This window comes from Mastigoproctus giganteus, chromosome 8 (genome assembly GCF_048544385.1).
Source record: "Mastigoproctus giganteus isolate SK-2022 chromosome 8, ASM4854438v1, whole genome shotgun sequence".
Classification (NCBI taxonomy): Eukaryota; Metazoa; Arthropoda; class Arachnida; order Uropygi; family Thelyphonidae; genus Mastigoproctus; species Mastigoproctus giganteus.
This window is the reverse complement of record NC_143582.1, coordinates 154,324,953-154,345,222: the sequence shown is the minus strand read 5'-3', so window position 1 is coordinate 154,345,222 and position 20,270 is coordinate 154,324,953. Positions and strand designations below refer to the sequence as shown.

At 40.7% G+C, this 20,270-nt stretch overlaps 1 protein-coding gene across 1 annotated transcript in view; it reads left to right on the top strand.

Annotated features, from left to right (window-relative positions):
- Nucleotides 1-15,081: 15,081 nt before the first annotated feature.
- Nucleotides 15,082-20,270, top strand: part of Sf3a1 (splicing factor 3a subunit 1) — a 346,050-nt gene continuing 340,861 nt past the window's right edge. The window contains exon 1 of the mRNA XM_090379835.1: nucleotides 15,082-15,308. Within this exon, the coding sequence (XP_090235961.1) occupies nucleotides 15,191-15,308 (118 nt within the window). The 5' untranslated portion in view covers nucleotides 15,082-15,190. The remainder of the gene's footprint in view (nucleotides 15,309-20,270) is intronic.

The window sequence follows — 20,270 nt, the reverse complement described above, 5'->3', positions numbered from 1 at the left end:
CGGATCTTAGCATACAACGTTCTTGTTTTATCCTTGATATATCGGACATGCTCGGTAAAAAACAGCCGCTCCTCCAACTGCACACCCAGGTATTTTGCTGTCTTGACATAACGTATAGGCTCTCCATCCAGTTGTACGGTAGGATGTCTATTCATGCTCAATTTACCTTTCATTAGCATCGGGACAGTTTTTCCCTTGGATATTTCCAATTTGTTCAACTTAGACCAGGCGCTCAACGAACTCAGCGCATTATCTGCTCTGGTCTCCAGTTGGGAGCGGGAATTGGCACTGATTAACATCACTAGATCGTCCGCATACGGTATCATATTTACCCCATCAAATCTGTTCTGGAGAAAAGTATCGAACACCATATTCCAGACGTATGGACCGATTACCGAGCCTTGAGGGCATCCCCGGTACATAGGCCTGATGATCTCTCCATAATTATTTTTTATAATCACAGTCCTGTCTTTGAAATAATTCTCACATACTTGATATAGATTTCTAGGACAATCAATTTCTCTGATTCTGGATAGGATACTCACCCACCAGAGTCTGTCGAAAGCACCACGGAAGTCAATAAAGACGGGAAGAACATACCTATCACTACTTCACAAGGTACTGACAGAATCTGGTGGTTTTCCATTCCGACCATGTACTCAAATCAGGAGCAAGCGGATATGCACTTTATGTACGGTTTGGCGGACGGCAATGCTGTGGAGGCTCGTCGTTTGTACCACGAAAGGTTCCCAGAACGAAGATGTCCAGACAGGAAAACGTTTGAAGGTATCCATCGCCGCCTTTGTTTGGGACCTTTACACCTCGTGCTGCCGACAGAGGACGACCAAGATGAATCCTGAAGTAGAGGGGTGGACCAACTGCCTGGCCTCCACGCTCAATTGATTTAAACCCACTATATTTCTTCTTGTGGGGCCATTTAAAGTCATTGGTGTATTCGACTCCGCTAACTGATGTGGAAACTCTCCGCAATTGAATTGTGGCAGGTTGTGAGACAATATGAAACATGCCAGGAATTTGGCATCGTTTTCGCGAGTCCACGAGACGTCGATGTGAGGCCTGTATTCAGGCAGAAGGTGGACACTTTGAACAATTACTATAAGATGATGTGAGAACTTCAAAACTCGGAAACCAAGCATTTCCGGAACTATGTTGGTATAAAATATTTTTATAGTCTACATATGAGGAACTCATTCATGAAGTTATGCCGTGTATTTTTGAGACACCCTGTTGCTTTAGTATATATCCTCTTCTCATTTTTATAATTTAAATGTAACCTATTGATCACAAGTAAAGCTGTCTATTGCGTTTTTCTTTTTGATAAAGGCGCCTAGCATAATTAACCTTGCGACGTTGAATTGTTAGCTTATTTGTTCACCACGGGGTACATTTTGTACGGTAAGCTTTCGTTTTGGTAGATTTGTGACAGCTATAACGATAACGTTTTTAACAAAATTTGCCAATTAATTATCGTCAAGATGGTCCACAGAGTCTGTAGAACCAGACAGAAGATCTTTAAAGATTGATTTATCAAAATTTTTCAAAATTATACTGTATTTCGTAGGAAAAATCCGATCAGATCATTAGGTGGAGCTGTAGTAATTTAGAAGAACATAGGTCAAAAGTCAATTGTAGAAAAGTGTCAAATCTGTTTGTACCGGTTGGTTATAAAATAAGTTTCCCTATTCAGGAGACCCTAGTGTCAAACACGGTTAGAATTAGCGCTGTGAAAATCGGTGGGTATGTCATTTAGGGTATTAGGAAAATTAGTTCAGATTTCCGTCACCAGGGAAATCGGCGCGGCACATATGTAAAAGTTGTCATTTAATTCAAGATACGCTGCTTACGCAAATGACATCCTGTTAGATTAAAGAAGAAAGGCCAACACCACCGTCAATAACCATTATGGCACTTACAAAAAAGGAAAGTGCTCTTTTAGTAAAACTGTTCTACCAGAATAATAGTAACGCTGTTGCAGCACTACGTCAATATCGGAAACTTAAAGGTTTGCGTAAAGGACCTTTCACGTAAGTGGGGCTTCAAAAACTAATAAAGAAATTTGAAGCGACCGGGGAGTTAGGTGTAAATCCAGGCAGGGCACGATCACGTATTGAAACGGAGGTAGTGGATGAAATGGTGGTTGCATTTCATCCACTACCTCCAATAGTTAGAATACGAAACACTACCAGTCAGTATTGCCTGCCAGAGGTGTGTCAAGAGCTTTGAACCTTCCTTGGTGTACTGTACGTAAAGTGCTTCGAATAATTTTACTCTAGTTCTCTCATCAAAGATTCACGAAGTGCAAGAACTAAAATCTTGTAATCAGCAACAACAAATAGACTTTGCTCTTCGATTTATGGTTCGCATGGAACTTGACGATACATGGGCTCGAATGATCGTGTGATCTGATGAGGCACATTTCACTCTTCATGGGGCTGTAAATGCACAAAACTGCCGAATATTCTGGTTCATCTTCTGTGCAAGACCACTACAAAGTCCATACGTTACCGTATGGTGTGGATTCACAGCGGAGTGTATAATCGGACCATTTTTCTTTGAAGAGTCTACACTTCACGGCCCCATAAGGTGTACGGTAACTAGTGCACGGTACTGCACTCTTCTAAGAGATCACATTATTCTCACTCTGCAAGAAAGGCAATGCTTGGAGACCATACTGTTCATCAAGATGGTGCCCCTCTCCGCGTTAGTCGACAAGTGAAGGAACTGCTCCGTTCAATATTCGGAAATCATCGCATCCTTTCTAGAGGCATTCCGCAGTTCTGGCCAGCCCCACCAGCAAATCTCAATCCCTGTGATTTCTGGCTATGGGGATACCTGAAAGACCGTGGTGGCATACAGATGCTTGTCGATTTGTTGTTGTTGTTGTTGTTGGGGTTTTAAGTGCAATGGCTACTTAGGCCATATTGCACTTATGGAAGTGGTGCATACTGCCTGCGTTTGCTGATTTAGAAGCAGTTAAAAACAGTTATACAATCCTATTCGTTTTAGGAAGGAGAAGAATTCTGAGAAATTTGAATTTTCGCCTATGATATGGCTAAGTGACAAAATTCCTTTAAATTTGACAGAGAAGTGAAAGACATTAGTCGAGCATTATTATATAGAGTACAGTCCAGAAGTATGCGTTTGACTGTGAGTGGTGTATGACAATGACTACACTGGGGAGGATCATTTCCTGACAAAAGAAACAGATGGATTAAATGAGCATGGCGGATTCTGGCTCTAGCTAGAATTACTTCTTCTTGTCTATTTGCTATGGAGCTAGAAGCCCATAATTTTGGTAAAGGTTTTATTTGGAGTAGTTTATTATGAAATTGCGTTTTCCACTGAAGAGTCCATTGATCTTTACATATTCTTTGTATATTCATTTTATAATCTGTGACCGGTACTAGGGAATTCGTTGGGGCTGAGCTGGATGGATTTTTGGCAGCATCATCTGCAATTTCATTTCCTGGTATTCCGGTATGGCCTGGGATCCAGCAGAAGATAACCTTTTGCTGATGCTCTCTAAGACGTATCAACTGTGTTTTGATGAGCTTTAATAACGGTGAGTAGGCGGGGAATTGTTTTGCAATGCTAATACGGAACCTTGCGAGTCTGTGTATATTATGCTCTTTTGAATTGACATATGGAAGACATTTTCTAATGCAAGCTTTATGGCATATAATTCAGTCGTGTAGCTACTGCACTCTGTCGGAAGAGATAGAGAAATGACGTTATCAGGGAGTACCACTGCTGCACCCGATCCACTCTCAGACTTCGATCCATCTGTATATATTTAGCGAAGTCAGGATAACGTTGAGTATGTTCAATGTGTAACTGTTGAATGGTAAAGTCTGATAGAGAGTGTTTACCCCACTCGTGGAAATAATTATCACAACATGGCATGATGACAGACCATGGAGTGTCGGGATCTATAGGATCTTGCAAGATTTTATCGAAGTATATATCCCAATCTTCTGTTAGATGTTTTAGCCTAATACCAGCAGGCTGAACTGTTTGTGGTTTGTTTCTATACAGGGTCATATATAGCGGATCATAAAATATTGACCAATTAGGATAGGTCACCTGGCTTTGGATCTTGATTGCATAGTTTAACAGCAACATCTTTCTCCTGATATTTAGAGGAGGTTCATGGGCTTCAATATATAAACTTTGCACTGGAGATGTTCTGAATGCACCTAATGCTGTTCTAAGAGCTGAATGTTGAATAGGGTTGAGGCGAGATAAAACACTCTCCCTAGCAGAATCGAAAACAGGCGCCCCGTAGTCCAGGCGTGATCTAGTTATGGTTCTGTATAGGTGAAGCAGGCTGTAACGATCTGCTCCCAATGTTGTCGCTGATAAGACTTTGAGTATGTTCAGTTTCTTTTGACAATTTGTCCAGAGATATTCAATGTGCTTTTGGAAGTTTAACTTGCTGTCGAAAAATAATCCTAGTAGTCGAATACTATTAGCTATGGGAAGAGGATGGTTGTTCAAGTGGAGCTCGGGTTCAGGATGCATATTGCGTCTGGTACAGAAGTGAATGGCAGCAGATATCTGGCTGGACAGTCTATAACCATTTTGTATCATTCATGTCAGGATGCGATTAATTGATATTTGTAGCTGGCGTTCAATATAATGCATGTTTTGAGAATGACAGGATATTGCGAGATCATCTGCGAAAAGGTACGAATCAACAGTTTTCGGAATGAGTTCAATTATATGGTTCATTCTCATTGCAATTAAAGTGGCACTGAGAACCGACCCTTGCGGAATTCCTTCTTCTTGGGTAAAGATCTTAGAGAGAGTTCCCAGGTAATGAACTTGAAAGGATCTCCGATGAAGAAAATTTTGGATAAAGTATGTTAAATTACCTCTCAGGCCAAGAGAATGCAGGTCTTTTAAGATGCCGAAACGCCATGTAGTGTCAAAGGCTTTCTCAACGTCAAGACAGACCATGACAAGATGTTCCTTCTTGATGAAAGCATTTCTAATGTTTGTCTCGGTTTTGATCATGAGATCCAATGAAGATCGATTTTTCCGGAATCCAAATTGGTTGTTTTTAATCAAGTTTTGGGATTCCAGGAACCAAGTGAGACGGCGATGTAACATTTTCTCGAGGGTTTTGCTTAGACAGCTGGTAAGGGATATCGGTCTGTAATTTTGCGGAATAGAATGATCTTTACCGGGCTTTGCAATTGCTAGTACATAAGAATGACGCCAGGAACTTGGGAAGGTATGTTCAGAAAAAATTCGATTGAAAAATATGAGCAGTAAGGAGAGTGATCTTTAATCCAAATTTCGGAGCATTGCATAGCATATATCCCATCTGGGCCAGCAGCACTGTTTCTTGAGTTGTTAAGGGATTGTTGTTGCAGCTCAAGCATGGTAAATGGCTTATTATAAGGTAAAGCGGAATTCTCAGTGAAATTTAATCTGGATTTCTCTGCAATTGTTTTAAGTTTTTGGAATGTTTGATCATAGGCGATAGAAGAGAACAACTGAGAAAATACGGTCCCCAATGCATTTGATATTTCTGTAGGAGTAGCAAGCTCCTGTCCATTCCAGTTCAGTAGTGGGGTGGATAAAGGAGGGAATTTACTGTTTGCAGTAAATTCCCACAGTAAATTCTGGGGTAAAAAACCTTGCTATCTACGCCAAAAATCACCTAACTCAGCCACAGAGTAAAATAAGCTCATAAAGGTTCCTCGGGTCATCGACGGGATTAAAACCGGGACCTTTTTCCACACGGTGTGGGGAGGCGGTGGCGATACCACTGTGCTACCTGCCCAGACAGAGATTTCCGACCACAATTGTGCGACTGATTTCGACTTACATCATTCCTTAGCAACTCTTATAACCAGGGCTGTGCAAATAGGGGACTGCATTGCATGCGCCGCACCAGAGCCCCCCATCTATGAGTCTCCATTCGAGGAAGCCGTCAAAGTCTCAACATAAATAAAAGGGGCCCTTAACCCCTTTTGCATCCGGGCTTTGCACAGTAGCTGTTCTTACTGAAACACCAACAAATTCTCCTATTTCTTTAACAGAATCCTAAGTTTCTGCACCCTTGTTTGATGCGTTCGACACAAATGCCCAGCTTGACTAATCCAAGTCATGGCACTGTGTATGATATTGTCCTCTTTGGGAGCGCACGGAAGTTGAGTGCTGAATTTGTATATGGATACCTATTGATTGGAACTTTTCAGTCCAATTCAGTTCATTGTTTAATACTACTTATTATAGTTCATGTGCATTAAAGTCGGGATCTGTTTTGTTGTGAAGTGTTAGGAGCATCGGCTACTTAGTTCATATTACGCAGTATAGCAATAGCATTATGCGTTAGTGGAGGCATATGATCCAAGAAAGAAAGCTCATACAGCATCAGCCCAAAAAAAAAAAAAAAGAAAGAAAAAAAATTCCCTCTTATTTCAACAATCCATTCACTCCAAGTGTTTGTCTAGATCTGCTTTGAACTTTACCGTTGTTCTTCTGGTCGTTTAGCCGTCGGACCCCTGCTGAAGCCCAACGTTGCCCCACTTTCCCCACGTGGGGGCAGACCAGGAAACACCAGTAGACTAAGATTTGCTCTGGCAGATCCTGCCGCTTAATTTCCTGAGATTTCGGCGGCTAGGACTTAAAAAGAAAGAATAATCGCGTAGTGGGGATAACGTTAGGAAGGCCTGAAATATTAATGGGCGAATGTAATTAGGTTTGGAAAGTATGGGGCATTCGCTTGCACACAGATAGAGTGGTGGAGAGAGACTGAAGGCTTGGGGGAAATATAGAAATATTGGAGTCAACAGGCAAGACTACTCCAGATTTCGGTGGGGCCCGCCCATGTCCCACCAGAAGGGAAAGTGGGGGTGGCTAGGAGGGGATGAAACAGGATGTTCGTTGTGGCCATGTTGGCGGGCTGAGTCTAATCTCTAATTCCTTCCCTCACCCTGATGGGGGGTAGATGGACCTCTTGTTTCCTCCCAGTGCCCTGGTTGGAAGGTGGAAAACACGTGGACGACCTCTGACCACCAGGTAATCACCTACAGTATTACAAGAACGTCAACAACAGTACCGATCATCAGACAATTGCAACATAGATTCGCGATTGCTAAAGTAAACTTGGACCTCTTTGCGCAACAATTGGAAGCAGCTAGATCTGGTGGCCCACAGGAACAGGAGACTGAATTAGATCCAGATAACCTCCAAAGATTAGTTAGAGAACTCATTTCCAATGCCATTTTCAGATGGCAATTAGGAAGAAAAATCCCATCCCTGGCACAGTGTCCTGGTGGAATCAGGAGATCCAGACACTCCTAAAGGAAGTTACAAAACGAAGAAAGGATTTCCAGTGGGCACGCAGGGCCTGGCCGGAGAATGAGGTTGAAGGCTTGAGACAACGGTGTAGGGAAGCCAGGAACCAATACACAGATAAAATTCGCAAGAGTAAAAAGAGTGCCTGGGATTGCCTGGTGACAACAATGGGAAATGAGAACCCCTGGGGGGTGGTATACAAGGTAACCACCAACAAACTCCCTAGGGGGAAGGTCTCACAACCACCAGAACCCCATAAGGACTATTTCCAACTACGTGGGAGCAGTCCATTAACAATATTTTGAACAACATCTTCAAGGAGGCGATTACCCCAAACACAGAAAAGCAGCAAACCCTATGCAAGCAAAATGAAAACTACGAGATGGAAGCTGTGGAGCAACCATTCACATTAGAGGAACTAATGTGAATTCCTCTTGCACAGTGTATAGCCCTACACGTCCAAATTTAAAATACACCAAAAACATTTCGCCCAACCTTTTAGGCACTTCAGAAACAGGCCTTCAGCGTCAAACCCCATATTAGCGCTTTAATGTAAGTGAACTAAAATCAACCGCGGTCGTTCCAATTTTATTTTAGGTCCTAGCCACTAAAATCCCAGGAAAGTAAGTGGCAGGACCTGCCAGAGTACAATTGACTCAATGGTAACACCCGGCTAGCCTCCACGTGGCGAGGTATGGGCAACGTCGGGTCCCATTAGGGGCCTGGCGGCCAATAAGCCGGATAAACAATGGGCACAACATATAACACTACTCATGACCCACACACTTCTAAATCTCTGGCTTTGACAGGGTACTGTCACCGATACATAGAACATTCGCGGAGATGGGAGAAATCCCAGGAGCCGCTAGACCCTTCATATACCTCATACCTCATACCTCATACCTCATACCTCATTAGAGGAACTACAAGAAGCAGCAGCACAAATTCGGTCCAAAAAATGCACGGGCAAAGATCCACTAGAGCCGGTGATTATTAAGCGAGTTGTCCAATTGGTTCCAAACCTACTACTAAAGCTGTACAATCAATGGTTGTCAGAGGGATACTTCCCCAAAAAATGGAAAATGGGGACTGTAAAACTGATTCTCAAGAACCCCAGCAAGGACCCACAACTACCGAACTCGTACCGGCCTACTGCCCGCCTCGCACTCATGAGCAAACTACTGAAACGACCATAACACAAGCGGATTCAACCCTACTACTCTGGTGCCAACCTGCAATCACCCAATCAGTTTGACTTTACGCCTGGACTATCAACTGTGGATGCCACGAGGAACCTTCTGGTTGCTGTTGAGGAATGTCAGAAAAAATACTTCCTAGCCATAGCAGTGGACTTTGTCGGGGCGTTCAACTCCCTTTGGGGGCCGAGTGTCCTGGGCAGACTTCGACAAGCGAAAATCCAAGCCAACTTATACAACAGCATTAAAACTTACTTCTCCCAACGAGCTATAGAAGTAGTGACACCATACCACCGAATCACCAGAATAGTACACCGAGGATGTCTGCAGGGGTCCCTCCTAGGCCCCTCCCCCTGCTCTGGAACATAGTCTTCGACGAGTTCCTGCACATTAATCTTGGGGAAGTGCACTCACAGCCCTTCGCTGATGATTTAATCCTTTCAGTGACTGCAGACTCAAGAACTCAGCTGGAGGACCAAGCAAACAACGCCCTAAAATCCTACAAAAGTGGGTAGAGGACAACTTTCTCCAAATATCAACAGAGAAAACCAAATCAATCCTACTGAAAGGAACGCTCAATGTTAGAAGGTCACCCCAAATAAAAATAAATGGCACTACAATCAACTTTGCCACTGAAATGAAATACATTGGTGTCGTTTTTGACACAAAGCTATCATTCCCGCCCCACCTCAAACAAGTCAGGAACAAAATAAGGAAATACTCTGCCATGGTTGCAAGGATCACGCGCAGCGACTGGGGCCTCAGAAACGCGTCCTGACGTTGTATTACAAGACCACTTCTTTCCAATGATTACCTACGCGGTCGCTATTTGGTATCACAAGACCACTATGGTCGTCAATAGAAGAACACTAGAATCAACCCATTGGTCAATCTTACTCAAGCGACCCAAGCCTGCAACACAGTCAGCACTGAGGCCCTCCAGGTGCTGGTCGGTGTCTTCCCATTGGACCTGGAGGCAGTCCGACGCGGCCTAATCTACTACTACTCCAAAGGGATCCCTATCACGTTCCAAGGATATACAATCGAACCGACAAACGGAAAGAGCATGGAAAAACTGCGACTACAAAAACAACCCTAACAAGAATGGCAGAATAGGCGGATGGCCTCCACCAAGGGGAAGGTCACAAGGAAATTTTTAACCATACGTTGACAAGGTCTACCCAAAATCATCGGCTTGACTTCAGCCGGGACGGGCACTCACCTTTCTACTAATGGGTCATGGGTCTTTCAATGACAAGTTCACCCCTAGGGCTCCTTGATGACCCACGCTGCAACTGTGGAGATATCGAGAGCTGGTCACTTCTTATGTATCAGTGTCCAAGGTACGATCTGCAGGGATTATTCTACACGAGATGGACATACATCCCACACGACCAGGAGCATCACCTTTTGGACTCACACAATGAATACAAAATCTTGACAAAATACGCCCAGGACCTCTTTGCGAGAAGAGGAACCCGATACGCGCTGACAAACTAGCAACTGACTGGAACCAGTTGCACTCTCTGTGCCAGTATTCCTCTAACAGAAAATGACCATTAACCAGAATGGGACATTCTTCGAAGAATGATTGCAGCTCTGGACAATGCCTAAAATCCAGATTTTACCCCAAACCCCAAAACTGTCAAAGAAAACCAAACTTAACCCAATCAACAACCTGGATGGGATACTCTCCGAAAAGAATGACGAAATCCCTAACAAGACTACAGCTTAGAATGGACCCTGAACTCCTAAAAAGTAAAACTTTACCGAACTTGACCCAACTACTGGATTCCTACAACAGGACTCTGACTCAGATAGCAGCTCTGATGCACATGCGTCACTGGAAATCCATATAGCGACCACTATCTGGGACTGACCTGTGGAAAGGAACCAGACTGATCTTCTGGACAAGACGTCCTACCTTTGGCCAGACCATGATACTGACATCACCGGACTTAAAGGAAACACATCGGATTCGACCAACTGCAGTTTTGCTGCCTATGTGCTAGTTGGCGATCAGTACCCTATTCCTTTGCTAGGTACATTTAATCCCCATTCCTGGCTGGGAGAAGGAGCCAGAATCCTGCCCTTCTTTCTTGCTGCACTCTTTTCTTTCTGGTGGAGCATGGGCCTGCCCCACTGTCACTAACTGAGAGCATCTTCTCTATCGTACCTATTCTTTTTCGACTTTCCTCCCCCAGCCTTCAGTGTCCCTTCCACACTCTGCCTATACGCTAGCGTACGCCCTACACGCAAAATTTAACCGTGCAATTTGAACCTCGCCTATTGACTTTTGGCCTCCAACCTAGCGTTTTTTTTTAGGTCCTAGCCACAGAAATCTCAGGAAATTAGGCGGCAGCACCTGCCAGAGTATATATAAGGTACTGGGTTCCTTGTCTGCCTCCACGGGGTGTAAGTGGGGCAACGATGAGCCCCAACAGGGGTCTAGCTGCTAAATGACCAGAAGAACAACGCTACATGTCACTAAACGATCCAAGACCCACACACTTTTAAATCTCTGGCATTTATAGCGTACTGTAACACACCACAACGAAAACAACACGGAGATGGGGGAAATCCCTGGTGCAGCTTGACCCTAAATACACTTACTGCCAACATGGCTTGTGTCATCAGTCGGTGGAAGGTCACTCAGGGACGGTATCCTGACCAAGGTATCGAAAGATCCAATTTATTTAGAAGTCATTCACGGGACTAGTCCCACTCTATCGTCTTCATTTCTTGCTTCTTGTACTCATTACAGTTGAAGCTGCCGGTAGTGTAGTCTATTTGCGGGCAGTTTGATGATATTTAGGTAGGTGGTAAATGACCGAGTGCCCTGCACATGGATGACTGGACCCAGAGATTCCCGGAAGTACATCGCCTAAAGCATGACACCGCCCCCATCGGCTTGTGTTCGTCCCATGGTGCATCCAGGTGCCATCACTTCCCGGGTAAACGACGCACACATATCTGCCCGTCCACATGGTGCAACAGGAAACATGATTCATTGGACCAGACGACCTTCTTCCAATCACCCAAGGTCCAGTTTCGATGCTCGCGTGCCCATTGTAGGCGCTGTCGCCGGTGAACTAGGGTTAGCATGGGCACGCGGAGCTTCTTGCAGTTACGCAGCCCCATTTTCAGCAGGGTTCGATGTAATGTGTATAGTGACACATTGCTCCTGTTACTAGCATTCCATGTACCCGCAAGTCCCGCCACAATCGTCCTTCTATTGCCACGTATCATCCGTGAGACCCTTCCCTGACCTCGAGCATCGATGAGCCGTGGTCTTCGAACACCTCGCCGGCAGTTCGTGGATATTCCCTCCTCGGACTACTTTCGGTCGGTACTAACCATGGCTGACTGTGAGCATCCCACCAGCCGTGCTATTTGGGATATGCTCTGACCCAGTCGTCAGGGCCTTACAATTTGACTTTGTCAAACTCGCTTAATTCCTCTACCTTTTCCATCTGAAGAACAATTTCAGGAAAGCTTTTGACACTGTTGCGCATGAAAGACTACTGTACAAATTGGAGCAGAATTGTTTTAAGGGTAAGTTGCTACAATGTATAAAAGGATGTTTGAGTGGGAGAAGAAAGACAGAAAGTGGTAATCAATGGGTGCTGCTCTTCGTGGACTAATGTTATTAATGGAGTCCCACAGGGTTCGGTGTTGGGTCCACTGTTGTTTTGTATATTTATCAATGATATTGATGAAGGTATATCGGGCTTAGTGTCAAAGTTTGAAGATGATACAAAGGTTGGCAGGGTTGTTAATGACAGTAATAGCAGTGTGTTTCAGCAACAGGATCTAGAAAATTTGGGCAAATGGGCTGAGAAGTGGCAACTGATATTTAACATTGACAAATGCAAAGTACTGCATATGGGTAGAAGTAACCCCAGACAAACGTACCAACTGTGTGGTACTACACTTCAGGTGGTAGAAAATGAAAATGACCTGGGAGTAATTGTGCAGTCAGATATGAAGTTTTCTGAGCAATGCAGGCAGGCTTCCAGGGCAGGTAATGGTGTTTTGTCAATGATATACAGGAAATTTGCTAGCAGGGAAAATGAGTTGATTGTCCCTCTGTAGAAGGCAATGGTCAGGCACGCATTGAGTACTGTGTACAGGTCTGGAGACCTCATTTTAGGAAGGATGTAGATTTGCTTGAGCATGTACAGAGGAGGACAACAAGAATGGTGAGGGGAATGAACGGATCCTCTTACCAAGAGAGGCTTAAGTTCTGCAAATTTCAGAGGCTGGATACTAGGCACCTGCGAGGTGATCTCATTGAGGTGTATAAGGCCTTGAATGGGTTGAGCACGCTGAATTCTGATGGGATTCTTCCACGTCAGATTATTAACCTAAGGGGACTTAAATTCAAATTAAGGAAAGACAGATGTAGAATAGATGTGCGAAAATTTGCCTTTAGCCATCGGGTGGTTAATTACTGGAACAAACTTCCATCTGTCGTTGTGGAAGTTGATAGGTTAAATAAATTTAAGGAACTGGACAAACATTTAGAGGGAATTGTTTGTATTTTTTTTTTTTTTTGGCTGATGCTGCATAAGCTCATACACTTGCTTTTTTGCATCACATGCCACTACTATTATCACTACAAGAGTAACACTGATTAACAGAGCTCAGTATCAGGTGTTTTTTATACCATGTCCAGTCCCGCGCACGCGCCATAGTTCACCTGCAGTTCCTTCGATTTGCATAATGACTCGCTGGGCATTATATTTTGCTCTTCGATGTATTAATAACATTAGTTTATAAAGAACAATGTCCATTGATAACCACTCCGTCTTCTGCCTCTCAACCATCCTTTTATCTATTGTAGCAACTTGCGCTTAATGCTGTACTGCTCCAATTTGTACAATAGTTTTCCATGTGCCATAATATCAAAAGCTTTCCTCAAATCCAAATATAGGATAACAAAATTATTTTTTGCATCCAGTTCCTTTGTGACGACCTCATCGTATCCAATCAAATTTGTCAGACAAGACTTCCACTCAACAAACCCATGCTGTGTTTGAACAATAACTGCGGTCTTGTCTAAATGATCCTACATCGCTTCCTTAACCAGTGACTCCATTATTTTCCCCGGAACAGAAGTTGAACTGATAATTACTCTGTAATTACTCGTGTCACCCTTTGATCCTCCTTTGTAAATTGTGGACACATTTGCACATCTCGAGTTCGTGGGAACTCTCCTGAGTCCAAGGAAGACTTCATCATTATGCCTAAGGGTTTGCTTACTTACTTTGCTGCTTCCTTTAATATAACTGGATAGATCCCATCCATCAGAGGTGTCTTTATTATGTTTAATTTCAACAATTTCTCCTCCACTTTACTCTTAGTTATTACAAAATCATTTAGCTCCCTTCCAGTGTTTGATGAACTTCTGGCCTCTACTTCCATACAGACCTCCTCATGTGTGAATGTAGATTCAAAATACTCATTCAATATGTCAGCTTCCTCAGCAGTTTCATCAACAATCGAACCATCGATATCAAGTGAACCAATCTGGTTCATCTCCTTCCTTCTAGGGTTTACATAAGTAAAAAAGTCTTTACTATTTTTCTTGGCATTGTATACCAAAGATTTCTCGTAATCTGCTTTGCTTGTCTAATGTCCTTTGTGACTTGATTGCAGACTACCTTCTATCTACCATAGGTAACTGTGTCTGTATATGTTATGTTCTGTAAATTGCGTGTGTTCTGTTGTCGATTTACTGTTTGTTGGATGAAAAACCCTCGCCTGAGACCGACTAATTCAGTCACGTTGTGAAAAATACTCATAGAAATTCCTCTCTTCACTGACGGGATTTGAACTCATATCTTTTCTACCGGCCGGGAGAAAACGATGGTTATACCAATATACCAATGCAATACATACGGGTTGCACAAATAATCAGAAGGGTTGAATCTATGAAGTAGTAGTGCTTCTTTTTTTTCTTTTTTAACCAGTGCTGTAAAAGCTTGTTTCCTGGCATCATTTCATCCTTACTAATGCTAATTAGATTTTCAGGTTGTATTTATTCGAGATATTATTAGTTTACATCTGCAGGGCAGTCCATCAATATGTTATTATTATTATTATTATTATTATTATTATCAGCCGTATGGTGCAAGGAAGCCTGAGGCTTATGCTGCACCAGCGAAAAAAAAAAAAAAAAAAATATATATATATATATATATATATAGCCCGAGTTACCCTGAGAGAGAGAGAAAAAGAAAAAGAGAAAAAAAGTAGAATGGAATCACCAAGAAAGCTGGATAGCTCAGGACCTCCGGTGTGCCAAGTCCATACTCACCAGAAGTGAGCCCCTGTGCTGTCATTGAGGCCACAATAATATCGGTACGATAGATTTCCAATACGTGACCAGTGTATGTGAATTAATATATTGATAAAAACAGCTGATTAAAAATTGTTGTGAATTTTATTTCAATCACAATAAAATGAGTATTGATTTGTCTTTCTTTAATGGTTTGTTCCCTCGTCGCTAGAGGGATGTTTAGTTGCAATTGTTAGGGTTTGAGAATGTGTAAACGTTGTGTGATGACTTATGAGAAGAAATAGTAGTTTGTTGGATTTCGAATTAAGAGTTATTGAATCATATTTTTGGTTGTTTATAGGAATAATAGTAATTTGAAATGCCTCCTGTGGCAGAAGTCGTACAGAAAGATGCCGAGGAAGCACCCAAGGATCCCAAAGATTGTGCTCCTTCAAAGCCTACTATTGGTATTATTTATCCTCCTCCCGAACTGCGAAGTATCCTTTTTCGTAAACGGAATAGTTTGCAACGGTAATTACCCGTGAAGAGTATAAACTTTTATTGTTGTGTGTGTAGTATATATACATATACAATGCCAGATTTACACATAAGCTAACCAAGCTACAGCTTCGGGTCTCACATTACAAGGGACCTTGCTCCATCTTAAAAAAAAATTTTTAATATTGTCACAGATGAATAGTAATTTAGAAAGGCCTCATACATGTTATAGCTTAGAGCCACAAGTTTAAATCCGGCCCTATATATATATATACACACAGTTTTCACCTACCATTTTATATTGTCATTTTGTTGCCATGTCGTAGGATGCAGTATGAAGTAGTTATTTGGGCCTGATCATATGGTAAAACAACCCCTCCCCCCACCCTTTTCGAAATGTGGTATAGCTCCACAGAGGTACCTAATGATTAGGTGCCTCTGTGATCAGTGCCTTGCAATGTCTGCCAACATGCTAGGCTTTTAACTTTCCTTGGCATCGTTTCTCCATTGTAGCAGAATATCATTCCGAAAACATTCAGCATGTTCATTACCACTGTGCCCATGGTTATTTGGGGAAAAGAGTGGGAATGGAAGGGGGGGGGGTGTATTTTTAAGATATTGCAATCAAGATTTTGGTATGTTTGTAATGAATTTGTCATCAAGATTTTATAGTTCTCTCTTTCTCTCTCTCTCTCATGGTAAATGTTCTTAAACTTGTTGGAAGGAATTCAAAGTTCCAGCTCCTGATACATTCTTCACAATCAGCATATAGGAGTAGCTCACTTCTTTTTCTCTATTGGTTGTCTGTGAGATTTAATTGTGCAATTACTGCACCCATAATGAAAGCTGTTGTGAATTATAACACATTGTTGTGATATTTGAAAAACACAACTGCAATTGACATCAAAATTATGAAAGGAGCATGAGTTTACTAATATGTAACAAGGTTAATACTTGCCCAGAGGTGGACTGGATCAAAAATTCTTACTGAGGAAAACTTGTAGTGGCCTCATACTAGTGTTTATGGCCAAAATTCAACATTGGTGAATTATAACATACTGATGTGACATTTGAAAAGCACAACTGCAATTGACATCAATCAACATGCAAGGAGCAAGTGGGAGTAGAATAGTTGGTAAACTGCTGTAAACTGACCACCGTAACAACATCTATAAAACTCCCAACTCCAGAATTCATTCTGCAGTCCAACTAAATATGAACAGATAGATCTAAAATGTAAGTACCCAACATTGGTGTGTTATCCTATTTTTCCAAAGAAAAATTTATGCCTAGGGCCCCGATCACAGGGGGGCCGAAAATTAGTTTCAAAAACACATTGGTGTTTTTTATTAATATTTTTTAAGTGATTTTTATTGGAAATTGAACTTTCTACCTGCCTAGGTCAATGAACTTTACTTGAAGATTAGTATGAAAATTGTTTTTTTCAAAAATGGTGTTACTGATTTTGATGAAATTTTATATTTAGTTCTTATGTCTTATAATTTATTTGTTTTTTTGTCACAATAAAATGAAATTTAAAATGTTCTTTTTTTGGTTTTTTCTTTAGATGGGGCCCCCAAATTCTATTTTGCCTTGGGCCATATGAAGATATAATATATAATAAGCCACTGGTACCCAAAAACTGAAATATGAAATATCTTGTGAACAAGGATGCTTAAAAAAAAAAAAAAAAAACAGGCTACACATTCAAAATCAGCTTTAAAAAATGCATTAAAGTTATGATATTTCATAACTAAAATATAGCTTGGAATATAACATTTTTTTTAAATCCCAAAATCAGTTTTCTTCAAACTTTGGAAGAACATTGTGTGAGGTGAGAAGTGGGATCTCTAATATGTGAATAAAGTCAGTTGAAATTTTTGAATTATTTTACAAATATATATATATATATATTGGAATTATGTCTAATGACATTTAGATATAAATATTAAATAGCGTAAATGAGGGTATTGGCTCCTACGTTAATGCTATTGCCCTGTGACAATTAGACATTATATGTGCATGGGTTATATATGTACTTATTTATACATTATTACTTATTAAATTATGGTACTACTTGGGAGCATCAGGTTTGTAGTGACCCCAACCAACCCGCTAGTTATATATAATGCTTTCCAAGCATTATATATAATGCTTGGAAATGCTTAGTTATATAATGCTTTCCAAGCCAGAAAAGAAATTGCAATAATTTATGCCGATATAAAAGCAGCCTTCAATAGTCTGGATGTACATGCCTTACTTCATCTGCTCCAACACGCCTTCCAAATAAAAGGAAATTTGCTGAAGTTCCTACAGGCCCTACTTACTTGTCGATTCATTTATTACCACACAGATAGTCAGATCCTCCAACGCCAACTCCATGCAGGAGTTCCACAGGGTGGAGTTTTATCAGGACTCCTCTTTACCACCATGATGATCCCGTTCTGCAACGGTAGGGATGATGTATGCACTTATGCAGATGATATTAAGATCCTAACACTCATCCAACCGTCCATGAACAATAGGGCATTGTGTGAGCAGATTAATTATAAGCTCTTCTGAACTTATTTGTGTACTTAGACAAATTTGGCTTGGCCCTAAATCCGCAGAAGACTGTAATCATGGTGTACTCGCTCAAAAAAACACCTACGCTCGTACACCTGAAACTTAATGGCAAACCTATCCCAGTTGTTGAGACGCATAGAGATCTCAGAGTAATATTTGATATGAAACTTATGTTCAAGTCTCATATTGACCTGATTGTAAAGAAAATGAACTACTTACGTTGGGCAACAAAACAGCACCTCTTGCATGTGAAACAAACTGCAACAACCGCATGATATTTAAGAACCACAGTGTATTCAACCATTTTGTATGGCGCTGAATTGTGGGCGTCAGCCACCCCTACCCATATTAGGAGAATATATGCGAGTGAATTCTGGCTGCTGAAGTGGGCAAACCATAAGCACCACCTCCCTCAACAGTTAAGGACCACGCAACTCTCTGAACAGCTTAAACTGCAGCATTTACCAGACATCATTTCCTGGAAATGATTAATAACTACAATCAAAATGATGACTGGCATGATATCATCACCATGCTTCTGGCAGGTTTGTGAGTGGCACATCCCGCCATCTGCATTAAGAGGCACAAAATCCTTGAGAATGAAGACCAACAGACTGAAGATGGCCGACAGGTTTATACCCGCCAGTGCGTTAGAATCAATTCAGTCCCTAACACACATCGGAATTGACCTACTAAGGCTCATAGAAGATCTGAAATATAGGAAACAAACCGCAGTGTGGCTCGCTGAGGCTACTGTTGCCTAGTAGTTGAATTTCTGTCAAGAACTGTGTGTACCCAATTGAATAATGTATATCTCGCACAAGTTGATCAGTGGATGTGATGTTAAGATGAACTTTTGTATTACAGTTGCCAGGACTCTAGACAGAAATGTAGTGAAAAGTAATGTAGTTTAAATGTCATCTTTTCGTGTATATTTAACCTTTCTTGTATATTTTAGACATTCTTTTATTCGCATTTTATGATAATCCCCTGGCATGTTCTGCCGTGAAGGGAATTTGTCACTTACCAATGTACACCTACATTTTAAATTTGGTAGGACAAATAAAGATTTATTTATTTAATAAATCTGGCGGTGGTATGGATAGCCTTATATATAACATAGATACATATAAAAACAACAAATTCATGTAAATTTAAAGAAGATTAGAGAAAACTGGAGAAATTGGAGAAAATTAGCAAAAGTTAGTGAAAATTAACATTCTTCCTCATGGCCATACCTCTGCTACTTCCTCAGGGGCTTTGAGCAGACATATAGTAGAGGTATATAGCAGAGGATTACAGAAACGGGTATGTATAATATTATACATACCCGTTTCTGTAATCTCTATACCAGTTTTGTATAGTATAGTAATTACTGTTAACTTTAAGTAATTACTTGGTGGATAATTTGGAATAATGAGAGTAATCTTTTTGAATGTATGTACTTTATTTTTAAATAAACAGGGTTGTTTATGTATATGACAGCAAACTGTGATAGGAGATTCAAGGCCCTTTGAATCTTTGAATTGGGCTTTGAATCTCCTATCACAGTTTGCTGTCATATACGTAAACCACTATTTATTTAAAAATAAAAAACATACATTCAGAAAGCTTACTCTCATTATTCCAAATTATCCACCAAGTAATTACCTAAATTTAACCTAGCAAAACTGGTATAGAGATTACAGAAACGGGCATGTATAATACATTCCTGTAGTATGGCTATATGTCTGCTTAAAGCCCCTGAGGAAGTAGCAGAGATATGGCCACGAGGGAGAATGTTAATTTTCACTAACTTTTGCTAATTTTCTCCAGCTTTCTCTAATCTTCTTTAAATTTAATGAATTTGTTGTTTTTATATGTATCTATATTATATATTTATATATAAGGCTATCCATACCTGGGCTAGATTTATATATAGATTTATATTTAATATCAGTTATATATAACTGATATTAAATATTAAATCAGAATTAATGCCAGTAGCATGGCAAAACCGTTGAGCAAAAAATAATAAATTAAACATAATAATTAATCAACAGGGAGGGAGAAGAAAAGATAAGACTAAAAATTATAAAAATTGTTTATATTTATTTTCTTAATTTTGTATTATATTTTGTATTATATTTTTAAATTTTTTAACTACTTCATTATGCTAATATATATATATATATATATATATATATTTTTTTTTTTTTATTACACCAACAGTAAACATTAGTGTTAAAAAAAAGAATGCTTAGAACCCAAGTTAATGATATGTCAGTTTAAAATTTTATTCATTAAATGGCAAATTTTTCTTAGTTAAATTTGAAAATATGCATATTTTATGCACAATAATTTTATTTTAAATCCTAGTAAAATATGAAAACTAGTTAATTTATTAATTAATTCAT